The sequence below is a fragment of the Drosophila kikkawai genome, chromosome 3L (genome assembly GCF_030179895.1).
Source record: "Drosophila kikkawai strain 14028-0561.14 chromosome 3L, DkikHiC1v2, whole genome shotgun sequence".
NCBI classification, from domain to species: domain Eukaryota; kingdom Metazoa; phylum Arthropoda; class Insecta; order Diptera; family Drosophilidae; genus Drosophila; species Drosophila kikkawai.
In genome coordinates, this window is record NC_091730.1 from 26,894,810 (window position 1) to 26,922,232 (window position 27,423).

The window sequence follows — 27,423 nt, forward strand, 5'->3', positions numbered from 1 at the left end:
TTGCAATTAAACGCCGTTTTTCCATTCGAGCGCGAGCGAGAGAACGTCTCTCTGGAATGGAATAAAGAGAACGCCTGCGACCAGGCCTGGAACAACGTCGACGTCTGGGCCCGACTTGCAGATATCGGTTCAGTGGAGCAGCGACGCCGGCGCAGATAACGGGAACACTGCTGGCTAGGCAAGTCAACAGCCAGAGAGGGTGAGAGAGCGCGGAGAGGACCGAGCTGGCTCTCATGTCGAGTGCGCGTGATTTTCTGGCTCTGAAATGCGGGCTTGATCCCAACAGCGCAGCCGGCAGTGTCGTTGTCGCAGCGTCGCTCTGCTTGTGGCGGTGGTTGTTATTTTTTGGTTTTGGTTTTTAGTTGCTGTTTAAACCTGGTCGTGAGAGGGTAGCAGCCCCGTTTTCAGACGTTTCGTCACCCCGTGATCCCCAGAAAGAAAGCAAGAGTGAAGGCATAACGGTCGATAGTGCAGTGCAGTGACATCGGAGCCCAGCACCTCCAGCGCATCCTGATGGCCCCCGTGAGCGCCGCCGCTGCCGTTTCCTCGCCTACCGCCACCCACTCGCTTCAGGACATGAGTGCAGCCGCTGCGGCCATCGCGCTAGACATGAAGCCACGGGGCGAGTGCCATCCTTTGCTATCCAGCGCCGCCCTGCCCTCTCAGAAGATCAAGAAACGTACGCACTTATTTATAGTTTTCAACCCCATAGGAAAAGGCAGTATTCATTCCACAGTCTCATGCCAATAATGAAATTAAATAAGATCCATAGACTGAAGTTCCTATATTACTTTTACAATTATAAAAAGTCGACCAGAACCATTTTGATATTTTTGTTTTAAAATATTTATGAATACTACAAAATTTCGATGAATTTTTTCATTGCAAATATTAATCTTTGCACAACTTTTATTAGAAATTCCAGTCAACATTTTATACACTTTAAATTTGTTTAATTAAATTTAAATAGCGGTACGAAAAATATTTTGTTTTTAGAATTTGTATTATATTCGTAAAACAAAAAAATTTCAGATTGGATAAACACGTATCGTATATATTTTTTGCTTCCAAAAAATTGCTATTATTTACACTTATTGTTGGATTTTCTTCGATAATTATTGGAGAAAATTCTACGTAAAACTTCTTTATAATATAAATACAATAATATGGATTATGTGAAAGTTATGACAGAAGAATATTTTTGTTGCATATCTGTTTTACAGTGGTGCGCCGCAACGCCTCCGACAAGCTGAAGCTCATCCAGATGGTCCACGATAATCCAATCCTCTGGGACTCCCGCCTGCCAAATTTCAAGGGTGCCGAGGAGGAGAAAAGCCGCGCCTGGGAGCATATTGGACGCGAGTTCAACGCCCCCGGCCGCCGCGTAGCACGGGCCTTTAAGTCCCTTCGCGAGTCCTACCGCAGGGAGCTGGCCCATGTAAAGCTGATGGGCAACGGGTTTAAGCCCAAGTGGAGCCTCTACGAAGCCATGGATTTCCTACGGGATGTCATCAGGGAGAGAAAGTGAGTACAACGATCGCATGAAATTTATTATAATTTTTTTTTTACTTATCCTCATTTAAATACTTATTTTACGAATTAGAAAAGAACAGTTTCTCTCATTCGATTATTTTAGAAATCGAGCAAATGTGCTTCTAAAAAAATACCTCATTTGCAAACCAATTAACTTAGATTTTACAAAAAAGGGTAGAGGCCAGGCAAGAAAATTTGTTTACATATCGTCCATGTAGCTTGCTTCGAAGGTGTACACAAAGAATTGTACTTCGAAATCAAGCTTTTTTTATTAAAGTTACCGTACACACTACTCCCATGGGTTATTCATGTCAGGGAAACATTTGCTACTAATATTACATTGCGTTCGATAAGCAACCATCGATCGAGTCATAAGTGACGGTCAAAGTGCAGCTCAATGAATGTTATGATTAATAAATAGCCTTTTGGGCTCTTTCTGGGGCTTTGTGCATGGAATTGAAGACAGTAATTTTAGCTTTTGACATATCTTCCTGTTGTTGTGCAGAATTCGGTAGAAGTTCTTGTTGTTTACATAAAATGTTTTCTGTATTCAGCACCAGTGCAGCTCAATTTTCTTTAGATTTTTAATGAGTATGTCGAAGAATCTTATCATCTTAGGGATTGAGAGGCTTTTCGCATAAAGTTAAAACACAAATTCCTTAAAGCGATCTAAGCTCAAATTTTATTTAACTAAAAATGAAAAAGAAAAACGTACACAAGTTTATTTTGGATTTGGCACAGTTTGAAACCAGGGTGCAAAAAATTACGGTGGTTAGTAATATTGCAGTGCAATCGTCAGATCAAATATATTTATTACATGCATATTTCTGTGTGCGAAATAAACAAGATCCGCGTGTAAAGGATATATAAGAATGCTGTCATCCAATTTTGCAGCCCTTGCTCTTAGTCTCTGAAATCTGATGTTTCTTACGGACAGATTGACATGGTTAAATCGCCGCCTAATGAAGTTGATCAAGAATATATATATTTTATGTGGTCGGAGATTGCTTCCTGTGAGCTGCGGCGGATATCAAGTCCCTCTTGGCCCTGTCGATTTGCATAAATGCGCAGGAACTCTAACAAATCTCAGCCCTGTTGTCTGAGAAAAACATCTGCCCAGAGAAAAACAACTACAAAAACAACGCACAAGGGCATATGGACACTGGAAAGCGGTAATGTGGAAAAAACCAATGCGAACAAAGGAATGACCGCGCTCGAGACCCGCAAATGGTCTGAGTCGAGAGTCTGCCCCCGACCAATGTTCTGGCTCATATGGAGCCGTACCCGCTCTCTGCGCCTATGTATGAGTGTGTTGTACTTTATGTACATATTTATATGAAATAAGGCCATTTCCTTTCAATTGACTGTACCCACATGGGCAACAAGCAGTCGACGGCCCCGACACATGCCTGCTGGTGTGTGTGTGTACGTATATATTTAAATTTTTATTATTTCGAGCTGATAACAGACATCGCAACGGGCCCGGCCATTCGGACAGCGCTTGAGCCGTAGCCGGAGCCATTGCCATAGCCATAGCCATAAAACAGATCTCGCCAAGCGGCGAATATTATACAGCGGTGCGGCATCATCGCCACTTGAACCAAAAACAAAATTGAGGGAAGCTGCGAACGCAGGCGTTCTGACGGAGAAGGGCGAGGCGGCGAGAGAGCGATAAATTAATGAGAGCACTACAAAATGACAATCAGCAAAGAATACGGACCGCGACTTGCGAGTGGACCAAGTTTAGAACAGAGAGCGGGAGCGAATTGAGTGAGTGCAAGACATTGTGAGAGGGATAGGGGAGAATGTGTCTGCCTGAGCAATTGAACGTAGCGCTTGGCTCGGCTTCAGACGGGGTTAAAAATATGATTACGACCATTAGCTAGCTTCATCAGTCTGGGCTAAGGGGTTGCTCCGTCGCTGCTTGCGCCTCTGCCTTTGCAGCCGTTTTGGGTCTCCCCTCACCATTCATCGTTTTGCTCCTCTCTCGATCTGGTACCCACACAGGCACACACACGAAAGAGAGCCCATGGGTGTGTGTGAATGTATGCTGAGCTGGTCTGTGTCACGCTTATGATTTAATAAGCAAATGAGCTGCGAAATTGATGAAATTGTTGCGCACCCCTTATTCCCGAACACCCCTTACCATTCACTGGCCAAGTCCAGCACCACGCCCAAAAATCATCGCTTCGGACTAATTCCACCAATGCGTCACCAAGAGCAGTGGCATGTTGGAGCTCAGGGTCCTACCGAATACATACATACATATGTATGCATGTAAGAGTCAAGCCTATCAATAAATAATTACTCACAATAACGAAATCCCATATTTTAAGCCAACTAAAAATGTTTTGTGCAAACCAGGGATCGCAAATAAGAGTTATGAAAAAGTAAAAATTAACATATATGTAACTATAAAGATATAATTTAAAAGATTGGCATATATAATTAATCTAATTTTAATACCTTTCGTTTGAGTATATATTTAGTTTTTTTAAATATTAAATTCAGTATGCACATTTGTTATCATAAAAAGTTGCAAATAACTTTTTCCCTATTTAAGATTAAAGCCTTTTGGACTTTGTTATGATCGATTTCAATTTCGGCCCCTGGATACAATTGCAAACTGCAAGGGTATTAAATCTTTGGCCACCCGAAGTTAGGTTCTTTCTTGTTGTTTATTGAATCAGTAAATATTCGTCTTTTGTCCCAAATCATGATCTTGTTATGTAGGTTTGGCCACAAACAAAATCACCATTTCGATAAGCATATGTATATCAAATACACAGCCGCAGACTAGGAAAATGGCTTCAGAGCTAAGCCTTAGCGGAAACAAATATTGATAAGCCCAGCGACTCAAAACCAAAAAGAAACCAAACCAATTAAGGGACCTCAGGAGCCGCAAACAAGCAGATACATTCCCGATTGTGGATCATGTGAAAATGCATTTGAATGTGATTAGTCCTGAGAGAGAAGAGTATCGGCTTTCGAATTTCCCAGTTGTCAACTACCTGCGACGGCTTCGTCGCTAGCGGGAGGGATGATAGCCAAGTCAAATGGGCCAAGCTGCGTCATTTGGCGAACTCCCTTTTAACACAGATGGGGAAGGCCAAGAATAGCAACGTTCAGTCGTGTTCGGGGATAGGCAGCTGCATTGTCTGGGAAATGCTCTTGAAACTTGAGACGAAGGGACAGGAAACGGGTCCCGAACCAGGGAAATTAAAATTCTTTTTATGCTCTTCTTGCATTCTGTCTAACTTGCCTTTGGTTTTTGTTTGAACACGTTTTATAAGGAGTGGTGTGTGAATAATTTGAGATCAAAACATTTTCCAAAACGTCTAATCGCTACATTTACCTTTGCTTGGACTTTCGATCTTAGTTTTGTGAATAAACGAGTTATACGTTTGTAGAGGGTAAAATGTTTTTATTTAGATGTTCAGCAACGCGGTAAAGAAGACTTATCCCGCTTCAACGTGCAACTGTATATATGGGAAAACCGTTGAAATTCCTTACTGCTGTTTCCCAAGTTAAAACACATTGTACACAAAAAAGAGACTACAAATTTTTAGATAAATGAAAAAAATAGTAAATAAAAACTCCAATAGCTTTGTGAATCCAAAATTTAAAGTAATATCGGTCGAATATCGTATATGGTATGGCTTTTATAGCAACGGCTAGTTTAAAGTTCAATGGAATGTAAACTTCGACTTTCTAAAAATAGCTTTATAATCTATTAATTTATTTTTTACAGAGCATTAAGGTGTCAAAACTCCTAAGCTTTCAGAAATATAATTATACCATATATGTATACCGTTGGGTAAAAGGGTATTATAAATATCAGCCGCCCACATACAATCTTTTTGGTATCGGGTATTTCACAGTCAAGCGAACTCGACCAAAAACATTAGGTCGAGATTTTTTTTGAGATTGTCACAAACTAAAACGATATAAGATAATAGTGACAACGGCACCTAGAACGAAATTTATAAAATAAAATAGTTATAAAACAATAATAAAATAATAAAATATTTAACTAGTTTTTGACACGTTAAGAAACGAAAACAAATAATTATGAGTATTACATAAGTAACTCAAAATAATGTATATTAATTTTGATCATTTCAGGGGAGCTGCGCATGCCACCGATCTCAGCTTGAGCGCGTACGCTCAATTGCATAATAATAATAACAATATTAATAATAACACCCAATGCGTCGTGGGAGCAACCGGAAAATCAACGGGCCTGAAGGTCTCATCGTCCTTTACCGAGTCAGCTGCAGCGCTCAATCTCTCTAAGTGCTCATCGCTGAATGTGAGCGGCGACGACTACTACTGCGATTATTACGTGAAGCCAGAGCTGGATCTCTCGGCGGGGGGCGGCGCCGGCAGCAGCAGCAGTGCCAGTAGCTCTGGTGGAGGAAGCGGCATACCACCCACTTTGCCGCTTCCCGCCCATCAGCACCAGGCGCCCAACGACAGCCGGGTCAGCTCGACACGTAACGAGCACCAACGCCATCAGCGTAATTATGAGGACATGGATGCCAGCTCACTGCGCAGCGGGGATGAGGACGCCGGCCACGGATCTGACGCAGTGGAGGAACTGGACGCTATAGACGCTGACTTTCCCTATCCCCTCATTCTTGATTCTAACTCGCCGGTGGGTACCAATGCCGTCGACGAGGTGGGCCTATCTTGCAAGCGGCGTCGCAACGGCGACCAGGACGGCCTGGAGGACGGAGATGCTGATGCTATAGCCGATGGGGACGACTACGAGGATCAAATGTTGCAGCAACACAGACACTTACGCCAACAGCAGAGCTCTGCTGTCCCAGAAGGGTTGGATCTGCCACCACCGCAAACTGTACGCGAGGTCCTCAACTCCAAGTTCTGCGGATTCATCTCGGCAAAACTGAACAGCATGGAGGATTCAGAGGCGGACAACCTAATGAACCGTATCCTCCTGTTGCTCGTGCAAATGCAACAGTGCGAGGGGGCTGCCAAGTAAGGAGCCCGTCGAAAAGTTGGCCGAATGCTCTGGGTGTAGTTTTAACAGCCAAGAAAGGCGCATCATCCTTGATGCAGCTGCTCAAAGCAAAAAATTGTGGACAATTTTCTACCATAACCCTTGCCATATAATATGTGTAAACCTACTTGCCAATACCAAATCAGTGCCATACCAAAAACATCAAAGAAGCAACTATAAAAATGGTTAAATCAATATAAAAAATTCCTCTGCTCTCATTTACAACAAAGAACTTATACTTTAAGAAAAGACAACAAATATAATTAGAAAATGTAAGAGATTAAGTATACTACGAGGTAAATGTTAATTTCGTTTTAGGTCGATCAACCGTAGATCAGTCATACATTAATGGCTAAACGCCTCATCACATGAACTATACTTTTACAACGAACACACTATGTATGCTGATCATCTCGAGGATCTTATTAGATTTAAGAACTAAACCAATACAAATTGTTTCGAATAAAGGAAAAAGATTTTTTGTGGTTAGTTTTATATTGAAATGTAAAACGGCGTTTAAAATCCGTTATGAAAATGTATAATAATCGATATAAACGGCCGTACTTTTTGAAAAAAAAAAACGGCTAAATTAAATTCAATTTGAAATAAACTACAAAAACTGGTTAGATATGTTTTTAATCTGCCTCAAATGAACTGATTAAAATGTTTATACCTTTTATACCCTTGCAGGGTATTATAATTTCAGTCAGATGTTTGCAAAGCAGTGAAGGAGACCTTTCCGACCCTATAAAGTATATATATTCTTGATCAGCTTCAACAGCCGAGTCGATCTACCCATGTCCGTCTGTCCGTTCCTACGCAATCTAGTCCCTCAGTCTTTAAGCTATGTAAATGAACCTTTTCATATAGTCTTCTGAATACTCTCACTGCAATATATGTCGGATCGGACGACTATATCATATAGCTGCCATACAAATGATCGATAAATTTTTAGAAAAAAAAATTGAACTTGGCTTTTTTTCAACATATTTCTGTCATTTTTGAGAACTGGCCATTTTTTATTATTTTAGAAGTTCGGTTTTAATTTTATGAAAATCAAACGACTATTTTTATAGCTGTCATAGGAACGATTTAATATAAAAAAATTAATATTATAATTATCAAGGTATTTTTATCTACTCTGAGATATGATCTTTTTTTATTATTTCAGAATTTTGGTATAAATTTTTTGAAAATCGGACAACTATTTCAAATAGCTGCCATAGAATCGATCGGTAGATGTAGAAAAAATGTAAAACTGTAACTGCCAAACTGTAAACATATTAAGTATAAGTGTTATCAAACTCTGTTTTGTGCGTGTTTTCAGCATTGAAATTTATAATATAAACATCAAAATTAAATTATTATGTGCTATGTATAAAAATACAACCTTTATATAGCCTTAAATTTTTTTAATTTTTTTTAAATTTAACCAGAATGGATCTATTCTTAATGATCCAATTGCAAACTGTTTTCTTCTTTTCCATTAATTTTTCTTAATAATCCAATAGCAAACTGCAAGGGTATTCAGCTTTCTTTCTTGTTTATTTATAAAATATCAAAATTTAGGTTTGAATTTTTATGCCCTTCCAGGGTAATATATGTATATATTGCTTTCTTGTGTTTGAAAATATAGATATAGATATTGCCATTTTTCATAATTTTAGAATTTAGGTTTATCATTTTATGAAAGTCGTGACTATATCATATAGCTGCCATAGGAACGACCAATAGATGTAGGGAAAAGTGTAAAGCTGCGAATGTAAAACAGTCAATATTATATGTATAGAAAAATGTAATGTAAATTGATATTAAAATTGTTTGTCTTAATATTATTAAAGTCAAATTATTATATTCTCTGCTAATGCTAAGTAGGGATTTAGTTTGACAGTATGATGCCATTCAATTCTAAGGTTTTACACAAGTTATTTAAATCGCAACGGTTTTGGTGCTGAATATTACTAAGTCGCGAAGCCTGATGATGATTGAGTTGTCGTTTGACACTTTATCTTGGTACTCCGCTTTAAAATCACAATACATATATGATTTGCTACATTTTCATGGGCGCGCCGCCCTCTGGGTGCTCATCTTTACCACGAGTTCTATTGTTTGTTACAGACAAACGGACACGGCTAAATCGACTCTACTGAGCAAGAATTTACTTTATAATTTATACTTCATACGACTTGAGTTATGCGGCGCAAGGTCCATACGTACTGAGTATATAAAGAAAGATGGCTAAGTTGTAGGGAACTAAATGTGATGTGTGCTTATAAATGAAACTGGATCGCTAGATTCAACAAAGCAGACATACATACGTACATATAGGTTCATACAACCACGCATGCTTGTTTACAACTCCTGAACAACCCTTATTATGGGATAAGTTATTGGGACCATAAAACCCCTAGGAACGGAAAAAATTGCCAGCATCGCCGAAAATTGCAAAACTCCGCCACGGACAAAACTGGTTTTTGAACAAAAAGGTTCATTAATGCATTGTTAACCTGGTCCTTAAGGGATGCTGACTGGGATATGGCCTAAAATAGGGTTCAATGACCACGGCCCATAGACTTAGCGAATGGAGGCCAACAGGAGAGAGAACGTTGAAACAGATTGAATCTTTATTTATCTTGAATTCTTTAACTTATTTTACTTATTTTGTGAAAGCGCTAAGTTTAAAGAAAGAAAAAAGACAATACCAGAAAAGGTCTACCAAGATGCTAAAATTAAAAGACTTTAAACATGTATCACTTTAATTTATATTGCTTAAGGAGCGTAATTAAAAATTTTGTACCTTTCAGGGTATTATATTTTAAATCTAAAGATTGCAACGCAGTAAAGGAGACGTTTCCGACCCTATAAAGTATCAAAAGCCGAGTCCATCCGTTCCTTCGCAAACTAGTCTCTCAGCTAATTTTGATAAAATTAAAACCAAAATTCTTAAGCAATACAAAATACGTAGATGAAAATATCTTGGAAAACAGCGAAGCTATAATTTTTTTTTAATAATTTTTCTATGGCAGCTATGTATATGATTTAGTCGTCCGATCCGACCCGTTCCGATTCATATACTAATGAGAGTAGTCAGAAAACTGTCTGCAGTTGTTCCAGATAGTTTCTAAACTGAGGGACTTGTATTCACAGAAACGACAAAGGACGGACATGGCTAGACTGACTTTGCTTTTGATGATGATCTAAAATATACTTTATGGGGTCGAAAATGACTCCTTCACTGCGTTGCAAACTTCTGATTAAAATTGTAATACCATGCAAGGGAATAAAGAACATTGTAGATTGGAAATGGGGAAGTAAATGGAAAAAACCAGATATAAGACTAGATTAGTAGCTCGAGGATTTACACAAGAGTATCTTATAGATTATGACGAGACAATTGCTCCTGTTGCAAGAGTATTTTAGTTTTTATACCCTTGCAGGGTATTATAATTTCAGTCAGAAGTTTGCAACGCAGTGAAGGAGACGTTTCCGACCCTATAAAGTATATGTATATATTCTCGATCAGCATCAATAGCCGAGTCGATCTAGCCATGTCCGTCTGTCCGTTTCTACGCAAACTAGTCTCTCAGTTTTAAAGCTATCTGAATGAAACTTTGCATATAGTCTTCTATATACTCTCACTGTCTGAACGGGCCGGATCGGACGACTATATCATATAGCTGCCATATAAATGATCGATACAATTTTAGAAAAAAATTATAATTTGGCTGTTTTTTAACATTTTTGCATCATTTTTGAGATATAGCGATTTTATATTATTATTCGGTTAAAATTTTATGAAAATCGGGCGACTATATCTTATAGATCCATAGAAACAATCAAGAAATTAATAGAAAAAAAATATAACTTCGTTGTTTTCCAACGTATTTTCATCAAATATAAGCTTAGTTTAATATTTCAGAATTTTGGTATAAATTGTATGAAAATCGGACAACTATATCAAATAGCTGCCATAGAATCGATCGGTAAATGTAGAGAAAATGTAAAGCTGGGAATGTAAACATTTGATTTTGCAACGGAGTTTGTTCTAGAGACGCTACTGTCAGTTGGTATATAGCTTTTCTACACGTATTCTACTATGCTCCACAAATATCGTTTATGAATACATTGAATATAAACAATTATTTCAAAGTTAGAGACGATATTGCCGTTTATTTAACTATTTGGCCTTATGGATTAATTAAACAATTTAAATATTATAATCTCAACAAATTAAGTATCCTAATGATGACAAAATAATTAGTGCCCATCAAACACTTTTTTTTTAATTTGATAACAATTGCACATTAAATCTATGTATGGTTTGCGGCTAGGGTGTGGTTCCATACCATCATATATGTATAGGTACATATATCTGATCTTACCAGCACTGTTAATATTTTGAAGTAAGCAGCTAAATGTCTGTGGCTGTAATTTCGGATGGAATTGGTTTACATCTGTTATAGTTTGTTTACGCAGGGTCAGTAAATGGTCGTCATTATTAAGTCCTTATGAATGGTAATGGGTTGCACGGGAGCTTAGTTCGTGCTGTCTTTATCACTCCTCTCTAGCTTTTTTCCTCTCTTGGGACTACCCCTGCAAGTATACTTCCATTTTGAATTCAAACTCTCAATATCCGAATTACCCGACCAGATCTCTGAGAGATAGCGTACTTTTGGCTTCTCCTTCGGCATATTTTTCACATTTTCCTGTTCAATTATGCCAAAGGGAATAATCTTTTTTGTGTACGCATTGGACCTTTCAGTAGTATCCGCCTGAAAACAAGCTCCTGTGGCATCGGCCAGGTCTTCTAGACGATCTCGAAGCTGACTGATTATCTTTTGCTGTTTGACGCGAACGTTGCCTAAACTGGTTGAGTCACAACGCAGACTGGGAAGCTCACCCGCTGGCATGCAGTTACGCCCATCAACTCCCTGGGTCGCCATGTCCTCCAGCTCTTTGAGCAAATAATTCTTTTCGCAGGTCGTTGCCGACGATATCTGGCGCAAGCGAAACTGAATCTTAGCATACTGCGAAGATATCGTGAAAAGTGCCTCTTGCAGATGCTCCACGTCATCTTCGAGCTGGCACTCGTAAGCGGTCAGCTCCCGGCTGACTAGTTGGCCATTCGAGTCAAGTTCGGTGTATAGTCGCATATTCCTTGACAAACCGCCGTCGATATTCGATGTTTTTTCGGCTCCATTTTTATGTGTAGTATTCATCTTCAATAGAAATTAAATTTAGCTTGAAGTTACTGAAAGTGATTTGAATTTCGAAACGACAAAATGTAATTTTAAGAGACTTAAAAGTAAATGTGAAGTTTTCAGAACTTACTAAATAAAATAACAGTATTATATTAAAATTGTCCAGATCATAATACAATTATAAAAAGTAGTTTTGCCGAAAAAAAAAGAGTTGTCAAAATAATCCCCTCAACCCGAACGATTTGAAAGGCGAAAAGACTACTTTTTATAATTGTATCATGATCTGGACAATTTTTATATAATACTGTTATATTATTTAGTAAGTTCTGAAAACTTCACATTATTTTGTTAAATATTAAAGCTAATGGGAATTCAAACAAGCATACATATGTTTATCCGATTTGTATACCTACTTTTCAAGTTTGCAACACAGTAAGGAGTAATTTTCGACCTTATAAATCATACATATATATTCTTGATCATCAACAACCGAGTCGATCTAGCCAGTAGCGCCTCTCGAACAAAAGCCGTTGGAAAAATAGGAAAATTCATAAATTCATAATCGCAACATCGTTTTAAGCCACACAAATTCGACAGAGTATTTCCCAGGGACTCCAAATCTGTAACCAAAAAAATTTTCAGATTTTTTTTGTGGAAGATATGAGCATTCAAACTCGAAATTGTTTTCCGTGTATGCGTCATACAACAAAAAATAGGTAAATTAGTCGACTTGCAGGTATAATTACACAAAAACTACATAACCAATGGTCATGATTTTTTTTTTTTAAATGACAGTTTCATTCATTAACTCTTATCCACATTTAAAAAATTTTTGTTTTGTGTTGGCTTGTACAGGTAAATCGCTACCTGCCAGGTGTCCATTATTTTCACCTTTTTCTGGCTAAAGTAGTCTATAACTTCTGAAGCTGCCCAGAGCCGACAACTACATGCTCACGGTTCTGTGGCGGTTAAACTTAGAATAAAACAAGAAAGGAAGCTAACTTCGGCACGCCGAAGTTTATATACCCTTGCAGATTGGTTTTGATGTTTATACTATAGATTTAAATGCTGAAAACACTCACAAAACAGAGTTTCATTACATTTTACCTATACTTATTATGTTTACAGTTTGATAGTTACAGTTTTACATTCCCAGCTTTACATATTTTATACATTTACCGATCGCTTCTATGGCAGCTATATGATATACATAGTTGTCCGATTTTTATGAAATTTATACCAAAATTCTAGAATAATAAAAAAAAAAGCGTATATCTCAGAGTAGATAAACATACGTTGAAAAACAACGAAGCTATAATTTTTTCCCTATTTATTTCTCGATCGTTCCTATGGCAGCTATATCATATAGTCGTCCGATTTTCATAAAATATTTACCGAAATTCTGAAATAATATAAAATGGCGATATCTAAAAATTATGTAAAAATGTTGAAAAATAGCAAAGTTATAATTATTTTTCCAAAAATTTATCGAACATTTGTATGGCAGCTATATGATATAGTCGTCCGATCCGGCCCGTTCCGACATATATAGCAGTGAGAGTATATATAAGACTATATGCAAAGTTTCATGCAGATAGCTTTAAAACTGAGGGACTAGTTTGCGTAGAAACGGACAGACGGACAGACGGACATGGCTAGATCGACTCGGCTATTGATGCTGATCGAGAATATATACATATACTTTATAGGGTCGGAAACGTCTCCTTCACTGCGTTGCAAACTTCTGACTGAATTTATAATACCCTGCAAGGGTATAAAAAACTATTACATTTCTTTGTTGCTAATTTCGGGGATGCTTTCCAAAAGCTGAATCACCTCGTCATCCAAAGCAATATACTTTTTTGAGAACGCGTAAGTACATTTTGACATCGATGATATTAGCGGGTCTGATGTCAGTAAAAGTGAATGCATAAGGTCTTCCGTCGTATTTATTCTCGACGTTTTTCGAAGCTTTTTCAGTTAGCACAATAGACTCATTTAGCCAATTTTCATTTTGTTTTTGAAAATATATGTGGTTTCTACGGCATTTTTATATATAAAATATAATAAGCTATAGGGTAGCAGCTAGTAGCACCTCATTTTGACACTGGACGATTCACAAAAGCTAATTCTAAAAACACAGAAAGTCACATGGAGTCACAAGTTCTACAAAAGCACAGTTGGCGTCAGATTTTATCCGTACTAACTTAAAATGAATTAGATGACGAGGAATTTGAGTTTCTCTAATGATTTTTCTCTAACAAAGAGCAAATTCCCCGATCAGTGTGTATAGGTGGAATAAGCTTCCCAAATCTTTAAAATAATGTAGAGGTAGGCGTGTTATATTAAATAGTAGCAATAGGGGACACTTTGGGCAAGAATATACAAAAAAAAAAAAAACGCCAACAACTATTTTGGGCAGGCTTGTAGCTTAGGCGCCATATTTTAATTTCCATATTTCATTTGTTCCTAGCCAAGTTTGTTTACATTTTCGTAGTGTTGGTCAAATTTTCACTGTTAAGAAGAAGAAATCAGAGTTGCACCGAAAGCTATCGCCTAACTATCGCCAAACAAACCGCGCGCGGTTAGATTTTAATGCGTTCTAACCGGGGTCCATTTGAGAAAATTCGGAACCGCAAAACCTTAGGGACCGTTTGTTCAACGGACGGTGAATGTGCTTTATGGTTGTGTGGGAAGACCCTATAAAGTGTTAACACCAATAATTTCGAGTGGGAAATGTTGCAAAACGTACGTACACCATAAAACAATATTTAAATGACAAAATTGATGAATTATAAACTAATTTAATTTAATAGCAAACCTTAGGAACATATTTTTAAGTAAAGGTTTAATAATAAGATTATTGTTCACACATACAAAAAAAATACTATTAATAGGATCAGAATTGAGCGTGCTTGCGACAATATCTAGAGCTAGTTACTTAACCGGAAGAAAATATGCATAATTTAGGTAAAATAAAGTTTTGAGAAGCAAGAAGAAAGTTATTGAAAGGGGACAGTGTGAAAAAAGGAGAGAGATTTGTTGCTTGCGAAGTCTTGGTGTAATTGGGCCCGCATTCCCACCCTACCTTCGACTACCTCCTGCTAGAGCATAACTCTGGTAATCCCTTGTATACCCTAGGACCGCAGAGACATCAGCCGAGTTCAGTTAGGTAATTGTTTAACCCTCTAGTGTCCAAGACCGCCTCTAGACGGGTATTGTTAAAAACACCGATATTTTATTCTTTTCATTCCGTTTTACTCGGTTTCGCATTTTTTCTAATTCGGGGAAGTCCAAAAATTAGGTTCGTTGCGTTTGGAATATACACTAGAGCTTGCGCAAGCTGCTGTATTCATTTGAAGCTGAAAATTCGTGCAAGTCGGACGAAAAAATTATTTTGTACGAAGTGCAAAACATAAATATTTTTTAAAAATATTATAAAAAGTTTGCTGCTGGAAAAAAAAGCAATAAAAGCAATAAAAAGCTAACGAAAACTTTTTTTTAGTGTGGGTTTCGTATTTTGCGTCCTTAAGACTATAAGCAACACGGTATTAATTTTGTGTTGCTTATAGTCTTAAGGACGCAAAATACGAAACCCACACTAAAAAAAAGTTTTCGTTAGCTTTTTACTGCTTTTATAAAGTATCCCGTCTAGAGGCGGTCTTGGGACAATTCGGGAAAAAAATTTATAAGGTAAGATTAAAAGTGAAACAACCTATAACATATTTAAGTACATATAATTGCTTCTGTAGACATGGAACGACGACAAGGGAATAAGCTATCAGCTCTTTCCGACGTGGAGATTGAAAAATTGTTAAATTCTATTGAATTTGATATTGATACGGATGGAGAAGAAGAATTGGAAGACGATTTGACTGATGATGTTTCCGAGGCAGCGCTTCCTGACTCTGAGCAAGATGAAGGGCCTATTGAACAAGTGCTACATATGTCGGATTCTATGTTGGCTAGTGAGATTTGTGTAACTTCAAGCGGAAGTCCTAATCCTTTTGCAAAATTGTTGTCTCCCTCAAGTTCGATTCCGTCCAATTCACCTCAAGCTCAAAAACGAGAACGTAAAGCGCCTGCTGAGCATAATACTGCTGATGTTAAAGAAAGCTCAATAGCTGAATGTGGATCTGTTTGGACTATCGACCCAAAAGCACCGCTTTTTAAAAAGATGTTGTGGCGCCAAACGAACCTTGTCATGGATAAATCTGCAATATCCTTTAATGAGCCTGACCTCGGAGAACTTAAAAATTTGGATACGCCATTCAAGTGTTTTCAATTTTTTTTTTAATGATACTATTATTGAACATATCACCCAGCAAACAAATTTGTATGCTGCCCAAAAGGACGTCAATACTTCGTTTTCCACAACAAACTTAGAAATTCGACAATTTATTGGCATTCTATTTTTGATGTCAGTTTTTCGCTACCCAAATATTCGTTCATATTGGGGGGAGTGCGCATTCGGAGCAATACAAAACACAATGGCAAGAAATCGCTTTGAAAAAATACGAAGTAATTTGCATTTTAATGATAACAGTAAGTTGCCCTCAAAGGATTCTGCCGACCACGATCCTTTATACAAAATACGGCCGCTCGTGAATCATTTCAATGATAAGTTTCAATTAGTTCCGATGCGCCAACGCTTATCTGTGGATGAACAAATGTGTGCAACGAAGATGAAGACCTTTCTTAGACAATACTTACCAGACAAACCACACAAATGGGGAGTGAAATTCTTCAATTTGTGTGACTCTTCTGGCTTTTGCTATAATTTCGAGATATATTGTGGAGCAGGTGACAACGTTGTTCAAACTGGCTCACCAGATCTTGGTGCGGCAGCAAATGTAGTTGTTCGATTGTCACGCAATGTTCCGGATTTAAAAAATCAGATTATCTACTTTGACAATTATTATACTTCGTTGCCGCTTCTTGTATATCTCAAGTCCCAGGGAATATTTTCTTTGGAAACTATTCGCTCGAATCGCATTCCAAATTGTAAGCTGCCAACTGACAGCGATCTCAAAAAACAATTGCGTGGATATTCCACAGAATTTTGTGGATCTGTATCAGGAGTGGACTTACGCGGGCACCAAGCCTTTCCTGAATGAAACGAATCCAAAAGGTCAGGTTTCACGTTTTGTTCGTTCCGAAAAAAAGTACGTTGACATAAATTGCCCAAATGTTATCCACGAATATAACAGCCACATGGGCGGTGTCGATTTAATGGACGGACTTATTGGTCGATATAAAATTCCCATAAAGAGCAACAAGTATACAAATCGACTATTTACGCATATGCTTGATTTGGCAATGGTAAATGCTTATATTTTGTTCCACCGAATAAACCAGCCCGACGCTAATAACACAAAATACCAATTGCCAAACTTCCGATCAGAGGTCGCATATGTGCTGTGCAAGCTACAAACTCCTAATTTGCCAAAAGGACCCGGCCGCCCGCGGCAAGCTATTGGAAAGGAAAATAAATGCACAGGGAGGAAAACTTCCCTACCGTTTAATGATGTACGTTATGATACCGTCGAGCATTTTCCAATGTTTTTATCACGCGCTGACAAAAAAACCTGTAAGCTTCCTGGTTGTACTTCCGAAACTCAAATTGTCTGCCGTAAATGTAACATAAACCTGTGCTTCTCCCAGAAAAAAGACTGTTTCTATGATTTTCATCACAAATAAGTAAACGAACTTTTTGTACACAAATATTTGAAGCTTTGTGAATTTAAGTAACTTTAGTTTTAATTGTTATTTTATTTGCTTTTGGTGTTCATCTTTATAATATATATAATAAAACATGTAAACAAAATTATTGATTACCTCATTTTTTGTTGGCCCATCTGCCCAAAGCCGCCTCTAGGCGGTCGAAGGTTATAGTCATATAAAACTCGATCCGAGCAAAAGTAAAAATTTTTCCAGAACAAACATTCACTTTTGATACATACTGAATCCAAAAATAATTTTTTTCTTGGAAAAAAAAAATTGGGCACTAGAGGGTTAAGCTTCCATTTTAATATTCAATTCATTGGTAATTAACATATTTAGTTTCTCACTTAACTTAAGACTAGGTGAAACAATTTGAGCGAGAGAAATAATATAAAGTAAGTATTGAACTGCATGGGTAAATACTGGGCCTCACAGGTGTATATAAATATAGATGTAAAGCATATGTGTATAATGGGTATATAAACATGTGTTGCAAAATAGTTAAGATAAGGATTGTATAAAAGTTTGAAAAATATAATTGTTAAAGGAATAGTTTATGTTCAAAGGAAATTCAATAATGTGTTCTTTTATAACTAATAATATTCATTCTTATTTCATTATTCATTAGTGGTTCGCTAATTATTTACTTTTATTTCCTTTAAAATTAATAATTTTTATCAAAGAAGGAACTTTTATAGGGTCTTCCCACACAACATTAAAGCACATTCAACATCCGTTGAACAAACGCTCCATAAGGTTTTGCCGTTCCGAATTTTCCCAAATGGACCGGCGTTAGTTCAACATTAAAATCTAACCACGGTTTGATTGGCGATAGTTAAGCGATAGTTTTTCGGTGCAACTCTGATTCTTCTTTTTAATTTGACCATTCACCACGAAAATGTAAACAATTTGGCGAGGAACAAATGAGATATGGCATTTAAAACGTGGCGCCACAGCTACAAGCATGCCCAAAATAGTTGTTGGCGTTTTTTCTGTATATTCTGGCCCCAATACGTCCCCAATTGTTACTATTTAATATAAACCGCCTACCTCTACCTTATTTTAAAGATTTTGGATGCCTAAACCACCTATAGACACTCTTCGGGGAATTTGCTCTTTGTTAGAGAAAAATCATTAGAAAAACTAAAATTCCTTGTCATTTAATTCATTTAAATTTAGTGCGGATAAATTGTGACGCAATCTGTGCATTTTGCTGTTGTACAACAGCCAAAATAGTTGGTAAATGCTCCATTTCAAATTTGCAACTGCCAATTCGACAGCCTTTGTTTACGTTTTCATGAGCCACAGCTGATCGATCAGCTGTTTGGATGTTGAATGTGCTTTGACGTTGTGTGGGAACACGAGTTTCACATTTGTTAAAAATCCCAAACGTTCCTCACAAATGTGCTGTGTGGGAAGACAGTATTAACTATTTTTTTCCTTTTGTAAATAAGATCTGATTTCATATCAAAAAAAGCCATTTACTTTTCATTCCGGCCAGAAAAAGGTGCCCGTTTTTCAAATCGAAAACATCTTTCGTTTTCGATTACCGGAGCACCAATTTCTCGTTTTCAAAAACGCAGCAGAACTGATTATTATATTATTCTAGTGTGATGTTTTTACTGTTAATTGTAAAAATAGCTATAAAATGAAATATAACCAAAACTTTATTATATGTGAGAATCCTATAAAACAAAAATGCATTTCATTTGTTGCTTATTGGTGTTATACAAATTAATAAAACATTTTATTTAAGGTTTTTTTTTTTTTTTTTTTAAAAAAATAGATTTTTTTGAACCGCGGATCCAAAATAGTTCTAATTCTGGTAATGCTTCTTTCTTCATATTTAAAAAACCTTTTTTTATGGACTGCAATAAACATTCTTGCAGCATTTTCCCTTCGGCCGTATTTTACGGTGGCGTCAGTTGGTCAACTTTGCGGTATAATCCGTAAACTATTGGTATTATTAGAGAAACCGGGGATGTACTTGCCGCCGGAAATTTCCTCTATCGCATTTTGAAATAGTGTCGATATGTTGCATATGTCATCTAAAATAATAATTTCATTGGAAGTAAATGGCAGTGGTGCATTTGCTGTGGCCAATAAAACTTTTGATATCGCTTTGTTTGTTTTAATTATTCGCTCTATCATAAAGTAGAAGCTGCTCCACCTAGCTGGCATTTCCTGTAACAAGCTAAGCGGTGTTTCAGATTCTTGGGCTTTTTTAAATTTTACGTTTGCAATAGTGCTTTGCTTAAATAATAGGACGGTGGTCTTACATTTCGCAAATAAGTTTTTCAAACACAAATTGTTGTTTTCAATTTTTAAGCCGTCTTGGACAACAATATTCAAGCTGTGTTCGAAACATGGCAACTTATAAATGCTTTTTCCTTTCAAAGTTTCAGCAATATTTTGTGCCGAAAGATTCGTCGAATCTTTTCTCCTCCTCTTCAAATACACCCTTCACCAGCAAATCTCTTAGATATGTAGGTTTTGCTGGAGATTTGAGAGCACCCGATTAAACCTTAATTTTCAACTATATTGAAGGGTTTACTTGGCTTTTCCCTCCTTTATCTAGAGTTGGTATCGTAAGAAATGGCTCGTTTGAAGTATGGCATAAAGAGATCGAGTGCATGCTCGATCTTGTGCTACTGCTTGATGATGCAGGTAAATTTGAGTCCTTGGACTCAATTGCCTCTGCAGGTTTGGCAACAGAGTCATCGAATACCGGATCAAATCGTTTTAGGTGATCTCTCAAATTTGACGTGTTGCCACTCGCCACTTTCTTATCGTTAGATCGCTTGAAGTACTTCCACACCTTCGAAATGCCTTTATTACGTTTGAGGGCTTCTTGCTGTGTGCTGTTTGCGTTCGAGTCAGGAGTAGTTGAGCTGCATCGTTTTGCTTTAATTTACCTTTTTTGGAACTTTTCCATGCTATAAGTTTATTTCTTTCATTTGCTTTACACTTTCAAATATATGATGTTTATTTTGTGATGTGCAAGCGTAGAGCTGGGAATCTATCGATGACACTATCGAGGTATCAAATTTTTACCTTTTCTAAGCCACCATCGATAGTTTTTTGTCACTGTCGATGGTGCTGGGCATTTTTGACATCACAGACATTGCGAACACGAGCTAGGTTGACGGAAATTTCGAAAAGAAATTACAATTTTTTAAATATTACATATTTTCTAATCAAAATTGATTCCAGATTACCTTAAATTGAATGGTGGTGACTTAAAGGTTGAAGATCTGAAGCTGTCTTCTTCGGTAATGATTAATTCTTTTGTAAATACATGCTATGATACGCATTCTCGTCGAAAAGCCGAACTAGACAATGTGGTCATGCAATATATAGCCACAGACATGCGACAGTTGTGGAAGAGACTGAATTTGGCGACAAGCTAAATAATTTTGATCCGCGCTAAAAATTACCAAGACGAAAAACATTGCAAAATGTGTTAATGGTAGAGCAGTATGACGAAAAATAATTAAGTTGAAGAAAATTGTAAAAAAAAAATCACTTTTGCGCTATTACCACAGATATCTTGTCGTCGGTAGATAATGAAGCATTTATAACTGTCACATGCACCTTCGTCACAGATGATTTTGTTCTGCAAATTGCTGTGTTGTCAACAAACAAATTACTATGTGAAACAAACCATACATCACAAAATATTAAAGAAACAGTTTTATTAAAGAAGCAGTTTTCTTTAAATGGGACATTTCTTCCAAAATTGTTGGTATAGTAACCAATAATGCTAGCTCTATGGTCAAAGCTTGTGATTTACTTCAAAAGAGAAATATATCCTTTGCCCATACTGTTAATTTAGTAGTGCAGGACTGTCTCAAACTAGATTGTTTGGCCCTTTTACTTGCTAAATGGAAAAGCACTGTGACTTATTTTAAATCCAGTACTATAAAATATAAAAAGTTGAAGGACTATCCAGATGGAGAAACAAAATATAGTCAAAAACAGGAAGTTCCTACTAGATGGAAAAGCGCATATTATATGATAGACATGATTTTGAAAAGTTTTTCTAAATACGTCAAAAGCACCATAACCTTTTACTGTGGACGAATTGGATCTTTTTAGATCTAACAAAGTTGTTTAATACTGCTACGAGACAAGTATCTTCAAATACATCAGTACCAATATCAATATGCATTCCAATAGCTTGAGGTCTTTTGCATACGTGGGAGTCCTTGCAGCCTGTACATTTTTATACCCTTGCAGGGTATTATAATTTCAGTCAGAAGTTTGCAACGCAGTGAAGGAGACGTTTCCGACCCTATAAAGTATATATATTCTTGATCAGCATCAACAGCCGAGTCGATCTAGCCATGTCCGTCTGTCCGTCTGTCCGTCCGTCTGTCCGTCCGTCTGTCCGTTTCTACGCAAACTAGTCCCTCAGTTTTAAAGCTATCTGAATGAAACTTTGCATATAGTCTTCTATATACTCTCACTGCTATATATGTCGGAACGGATCGGATCGGACGACTATATCATATAGCTCCCATACAAATGTTCGATAAATTTTTAGAAAAAAAATTATAACTTTCCTGTTTTTCAATATTTTTGCATTATTTTTGAGATATAGCAATTTTTTATTATTCCAGAATTTTGGTAAAAATTTTATGAAAATCGGACGACTATATCTTATAGCTGCCATAGGAACGATCGGCAAATGAATAGGAAAAAAATTATAACTTCGTTGTTTTTCAACATATTCTTATCTACTTTTAGATATAAGCTTTTTTTATTATTTCAGAATTTTGGTAAAAATTTTATGAAAATCGGACAACTATATCATATAGCTGCCATATAAACGATCGGTAAATGTAGAGAAAATGTAAAGCTGGGAATGTAAAACTGTAACTGTAAACATAATAAGTATAGGTAAAATGTAATGAAACTCTGTTTTGTGTGTGTTTTCAGCATTTAAATCTATAATATAAACATCAAAACCAATCTGCAAGGGTATACAAACTTCGGCGTGCGGAAGTTAGCTTCCTTTCTTGTTAATGGATAACATTATAACTAGACTTTCCAAATATGAAGAACGTTTGATTACGCGAATTGCAACATTAAGGGGGGATATACATGTAAGCGGTCAAAATTTGGCCATTTTTCGTGAATTTTTTTTTATAAGAAATAGTCAAGCAATCGTCGTGAAACTTTGGATATAGTTAAAAGTAGAGTCAGAGATGACAAAAAAAATTAGTTATAAACAATATTTTACAAAATGGCGGATTTATGGAACATATGCCGTAGCGCCTCGAGCTTTGAGTTGCCGTACTATGGACACGATAGGGGTCGTAATTCCTGTCCAAAACTCGTAAACTAAATTTTTTTGTATTCATTACACCTGTATCTTCTATTTGAACCTAAAAAACCGAAAAGAAATCAAGACAAAAAATTTAAATTTTGATTTGAAGGAAAAAATGCCATTTTCAGGTGATCAGTTTTCACTTCCCACCCTCTTAAAAAATAGTAATACTCAGTTTTATAACAACCATGTAGGTTCAAATAGAAGATAATTTCATGCTGATCATAATAAAATTTGATTCACACCGATATGTTACGTAGTTTTTTTTGAATCGTGTCCATAGCATAGGCAGAAATGCAAAAATTAGAAGCTGAGAAAAAGACGTTTAAAGTTTTTGATGTGCCCACGTTAACACTTGTATACTTTGCTTGCATACTTAATTTGAGGCACTTAAAGTTGGAATTCGCTGATGAAACTTACACAGTCTATTCTTTAAGTAATAAACTATTTTTTAAACAAAAAAAAAATTTGCCAAAAAAATTTTGGTTTACATGTATATCCCCCCTTAATTGTCCCAAGATTTAAAAAGCAAGGCTTACGATCTTCTTTCAACTCTGGACAGGCTAAAAAACTTTTTGAGAATAAGATGATACTCTTGAAAAAAAAAAAATATTGAAGAATTGCCTAAGACAAAGATGGTAGACGAAATTGTTGACCTTCGACAATATTTTAAGTTAAAGCATTTTGATGAAAATGTAGATCCACTACAATAAGGAAGGTAACTATACCAATATGCACTAACAGTAAGAAAAAATAAATAATAAAATTTTCTTTATTTCAGCATAATGATTCAAACATGAAACAATTGGTACCAAAATTGTTATGTGTTCCTGAACGAATGTTCAGCAAATCTGGACTCATAATGAGCAAACGCAGTTTTTGTTTTTGTTTGCATCGACTTATATCTTAGTAGAATTTGTAATGTTCTGCAGGATGAGGTCTCCAGGCGGCTCAGATTTTATACAAATCAAATTGGACAAAATTATGACACTGATTTAGACCTCAAGTCTGCAATTACGAATGCTAACAAATATAGGTCGATGCTGACAAAAACAAAACTATTTTTGTTATCTGCATTTTAGGCTTCCCATTAGTAAAGCCGGTCTTCCCCAGCCGGTAGTCGATCTTCCAACTAGATGGAACTCTACCTATGCCATGCTAAAGTCTTTGCAGCTTAAAATTCTTTATGAATGAACACTTCACATCAAGTTTCACATTGCCTGAATCGGAATGGGAAGATATAGAGCTGCTTCTGTGCGTGCTGAAGCCTCTTTATGAAGCTACGTTAAGCTTCAAAACGAACAGCTTTTCACAGTACAAGCTATGTCAGATAATGTGTATGGTTACTTGAACCAAGCTAATATGTTGCACTTTATTAAAACACGAGAAGGGCCTCAGTTTAATCTATATTTTGTACTTGTATTAGATGATAAATGTAAACGAATTGAATATCAGTGAGAGATCTCTTTTTGGTGGGCTTTCGTAGCGTGGGTTTATGAGAGTGTGTGACCAGAGTATCTTCTTAGATAAATCTCTAATCCTGGAAGTCCGGGAAGTTTCCCGGCAATGCCAGATGGCAAAGCATAAGTCCGGGAAGTTTCCCGGCGATGCCAGATGTCAAAACATGATCGCCACAGTACTCCCCCCTAGAGTTCATGTTGTGAAACGAACAGGGAGTCTAATTGTGCGACGAGGTCTTGAAGGTTGATTAGCTGCAGGGGTCGTCGTGATGTCTTCAGTCCTGATGTTGGGGTTACTGGATGGGTTTGGTGAAGGTGATGGTGTGTTTGTTGGCTGCTGAGCCTCTATGAAGGCTGGCTTGAGTCGGTCAATAGAAACTTTGATGCATCGGGCGCCGGTGTTTATGGTGAAGTATTTGGTTTGCTTTTCTTTTACTTCAAAGGGTCCATCGTAAGGCGGCTGAAGAGATCCACGGACGGTGTCGTTGCGTAAGAAGACGTGAGTTGCATGTTCCAGCTCTTTAAAAACGAAGGGCTTAGATGAGTCATGGTGTGCCGTCTGGGTTGGCCGTATTTCTCGCATAATTTCCTCCAGTTCCTTTGCGAACTCAGTCTGCGGTTGGAAATTTGACTTTTGATGAAAAAATTCTCCTGGGAGGCGAAGGGTTGTGCCGTACACAAGTTGTGCTGATGTTGTTTGGATGTCTGGCTTAAATGCTGATCGCAAACCGAGCAGGATCATTGGAAGTTTCTGTGGCCAATTCATGCGATTCTTGCACATGATGGCTGCCTTAAGTGTTCTGTGCCAGCGTTCGATGATTCCATTTGCTTGCGGGTGATATGCTGTTGTGCGAAGGTGATCTATTCCAAGCATTCGTGACAATTCATGGAACAATTTGGACTCGAACTGTCTTCCTTGGTCTGTTGTGATGCGGGCTGGAACTCCAAATCTTGAGATCCAGGAGCCGATGAGTGCTGAGGCTACCGTGTTGGCGTGCATGTCCTCGATTGCGATGGCTTCCGGCCAACGTGTATAACGGTCAATGATTGTTAAGCAGTATCTATATTGACCTGATTGGGGTAATGGTCCGATGAGATCCAGATTGATGTGGTCAAATCTTTGAGTAGGAAGCGTGAAGTGCTGTAGCGGTGAGCGAACGTGTCGGGAAATTTTTGATTTTTGGCAAGGAACGCAGTGTTTTACGAATTGCGAAATGTCCTTGTGCATTGAGGGCCATACAAACCGTTGTTTGATGAGCTTTATCGTTGATCCAACTCCGCTGTGAGAAATGTTGTGTAGTTTGCTGATGACGTTCTTCCTTAGTGACTCTGGAACAAAAGGTCGAACGCTGGATGTGGATAGATCGCATATTACAGAGTTTGTAGAGTTGGGAATGCTGATTGACTTTAACTGCAATGCTGTGGTGTTGTCGCTGAGTAGTCGTTTTAGTTCCTCGCAGTTTGCTTGTGCGATGCTGAGTTGCTTGTAGTCGATGATTTCGCGGTCGATGGATGATATGCGGGAAAGCGTGTCAGCAGTAGTGTTTTCTATTCCAGCCACATGAACAATAGAGGTGGTGAATTGGCTGATGAAATCCAATTGTCGGAGTTGTCGTGGAGAGGCTTTTTCCGGTTTCTGCGAAAAAGCGTATACCAAAGGTTTATGATCTGTGCGAATGTCAAATGTTCGTCCTTCTAGCATGTCGCGAAAGTGTTTAATGCTGAGGTATATGGCGAGGAGCTCTCGATCGTATGTACTATACTTGCGTTGCGTTTCTGTTAGTTTTACACTGAAGAATCCCATTGGTTGTAGCTGATTGTCGACGACTTGATGTAGCACGGCTCCCACTGCGAAATCGCTTGCATCTGTACAGAGAGACAGTGGCGCAGTCGGTGCTGGGTGGACGAGTAGTGTTGCCTCTGCAAGGGTTCGTTTACACTCATTGAAATTGTTGATGGTGGCGGCAGTCCAAGTGATTGGAGTTGAGTCATTCTTCTTATTTCCAGGGATGAGTTGATTTAGTGGTGCCTGGTGCTGGATTGCATTTGGCAAAAATCGCCTGTAAAAATTAATCATTGCCAAGAACCTGCGTAGCTCCTTAGCAATTTTGGGCAGTGGAAAATCCGAGATGGCCTTAACTTTTTCTGGCAGTGGTTTGATGCCGTTTGAGTCGATATGGTGTCCTAAGAATTCGATCGACTTTTTTCCGAAACTGCATTTTGCTGGATTAATGGTGAGGTTGAATTGTCGTAGTCGTTCAAAAACTTGGCGGAGGTGAAGTTGGTGCTGCTCCATGTTGACTGATGCGACCGCAATGTCATCGACATAAACGAAGACAAAATCCATCTCTGACAGTGCGGTATGCATGTATCGTTGGAATGTTTGTGCCGCGTTGCACAACCCGAATGTCATGTGGGTGAATTCGAATAAACCGAAAGGAGTAGTTATGGCCGTTTTTGGAATGTCTCGGGCCTCGATGGGAATTTGATGGTAAGCTCGGTTTAGATCGATCTTTGAAAAAACGTGTTTCCCGTAAAATATATGAGTACAGTCTTGTATGTGCGGTAAGGGATACCGATCTGGGGTGGTTTGTGCGTTGAGGGCTCGGTAATCACCGCATGGACGCCATTCACCAGTGGCCTTACGGACCATGTGTAACGGGGAGGCGTAAGGGCTCTTTGACGGGCGGCAAACGCCAAGGTTGATTAGGTACTGGAACTCACTTTTTGCTGCTGGGAATTTTTCTGGAGTAAGCCTTCTGGGCCTAGCGAATGGTGGAGATCCTTTGGTTTCGATGCAATGTGTGACGTTGGTGGCTGTTGCTTGTGGAGGACTTGAGTTGAGCTGTGTGATGTCCTTAAATTCTTCCAGTAGTTTGGAGAACTCGCAGTGAATGTTGTATGTCCTGATCTCCGAGGTTGATTGTTGGAGCTGACGTATCCGTTATACCACCAAACACAATCAATCGGCACATCGCAGCTGCTAACAACCATACACTATTCGCAGCCAATGGAACAGCAATTCAAACTTATGGAACCACTCGCCTTACGCTGGATCTCGGTCTCTCGGTCTCTCGGTGTTCAGTAAAGTTGTAACACCGACTTTAAATTAGGATATTGTTTATTTCATTCGACTTTTAACTTAATTTC

The 27,423-nt window shown here is 37.8% G+C and overlaps 2 protein-coding genes across 4 annotated transcripts; one reads left to right on the forward strand and one right to left on the reverse strand.

Moving 5' to 3' along the window:
* Positions 1-289: 289 nt before the first annotated feature.
* On the forward strand, positions 290-7,182 carry Mes2 (Mesoderm-expressed 2). Its single transcript, XM_017173355.3, has 3 exons — positions 290-679; positions 1,224-1,524; positions 5,659-7,182. The coding sequence occupies exons 1-3, from the start codon at positions 514-516 to the stop codon at positions 6,536-6,538; spliced, it is 1,347 nt and encodes a 448-aa protein (XP_017028844.1). The 5' UTR covers positions 290-513; the 3' UTR covers positions 6,539-7,182.
* Positions 1,371-12,005, reverse strand: LOC108079036 (RUN domain-containing protein 1). 3 transcript variants are annotated; one of them, XM_070285567.1, is made up of 2 exons: positions 11,457-11,998; positions 1,371-1,498 (listed from the first exon to the last, which is right to left on the reverse strand). In XM_070285567.1, exons 1-2 carry the CDS (start codon positions 11,773-11,775, stop codon positions 1,461-1,463), a joined length of 357 nt encoding a protein of 118 aa, XP_070141668.1. In that variant the 5' UTR covers positions 11,776-11,998; the 3' UTR covers positions 1,371-1,460. The 3 variants fall into 3 exon arrangements, with proteins under 3 accessions (XP_070141668.1, XP_070141667.1, XP_017028706.1); XM_070285566.1 differs by lacking the exon at positions 1,371-1,498 and adding an exon at positions 5,449-5,504 and having other exon boundaries at positions 11,457-12,005; XM_017173217.3 differs by lacking the exon at positions 1,371-1,498 and having other exon boundaries at positions 11,052-11,889.
* Between the last annotated feature and the right edge of the window lie 15,418 nt (positions 12,006-27,423).

Coding starts and splice junctions, on each gene's coding strand:
- Mes2 (XM_017173355.3), top strand. CDS start 514: ATGGCCCCCGTGAGCGCCGCCGCTGCCGTTTCCTCGCCTACCGCCACC. Junction 680..1,223: donor CTCTCAGAAGATCAAGAAAC/GTACGCACTTAT, acceptor TCTGTTTTACAG/TGGTGCGCCGCAACGCCTCC. Junction 1,525..5,658: donor GATGTCATCAGGGAGAGAAA/GTGAGTACAACG, acceptor TGATCATTTCAG/GGGAGCTGCGCATGCCACCG.
- LOC108079036 (XM_017173217.3), bottom strand. CDS start 11,775: ATGAATACTACACATAAAAATGGAGCCGAAAAAACATCGAATATCGAC.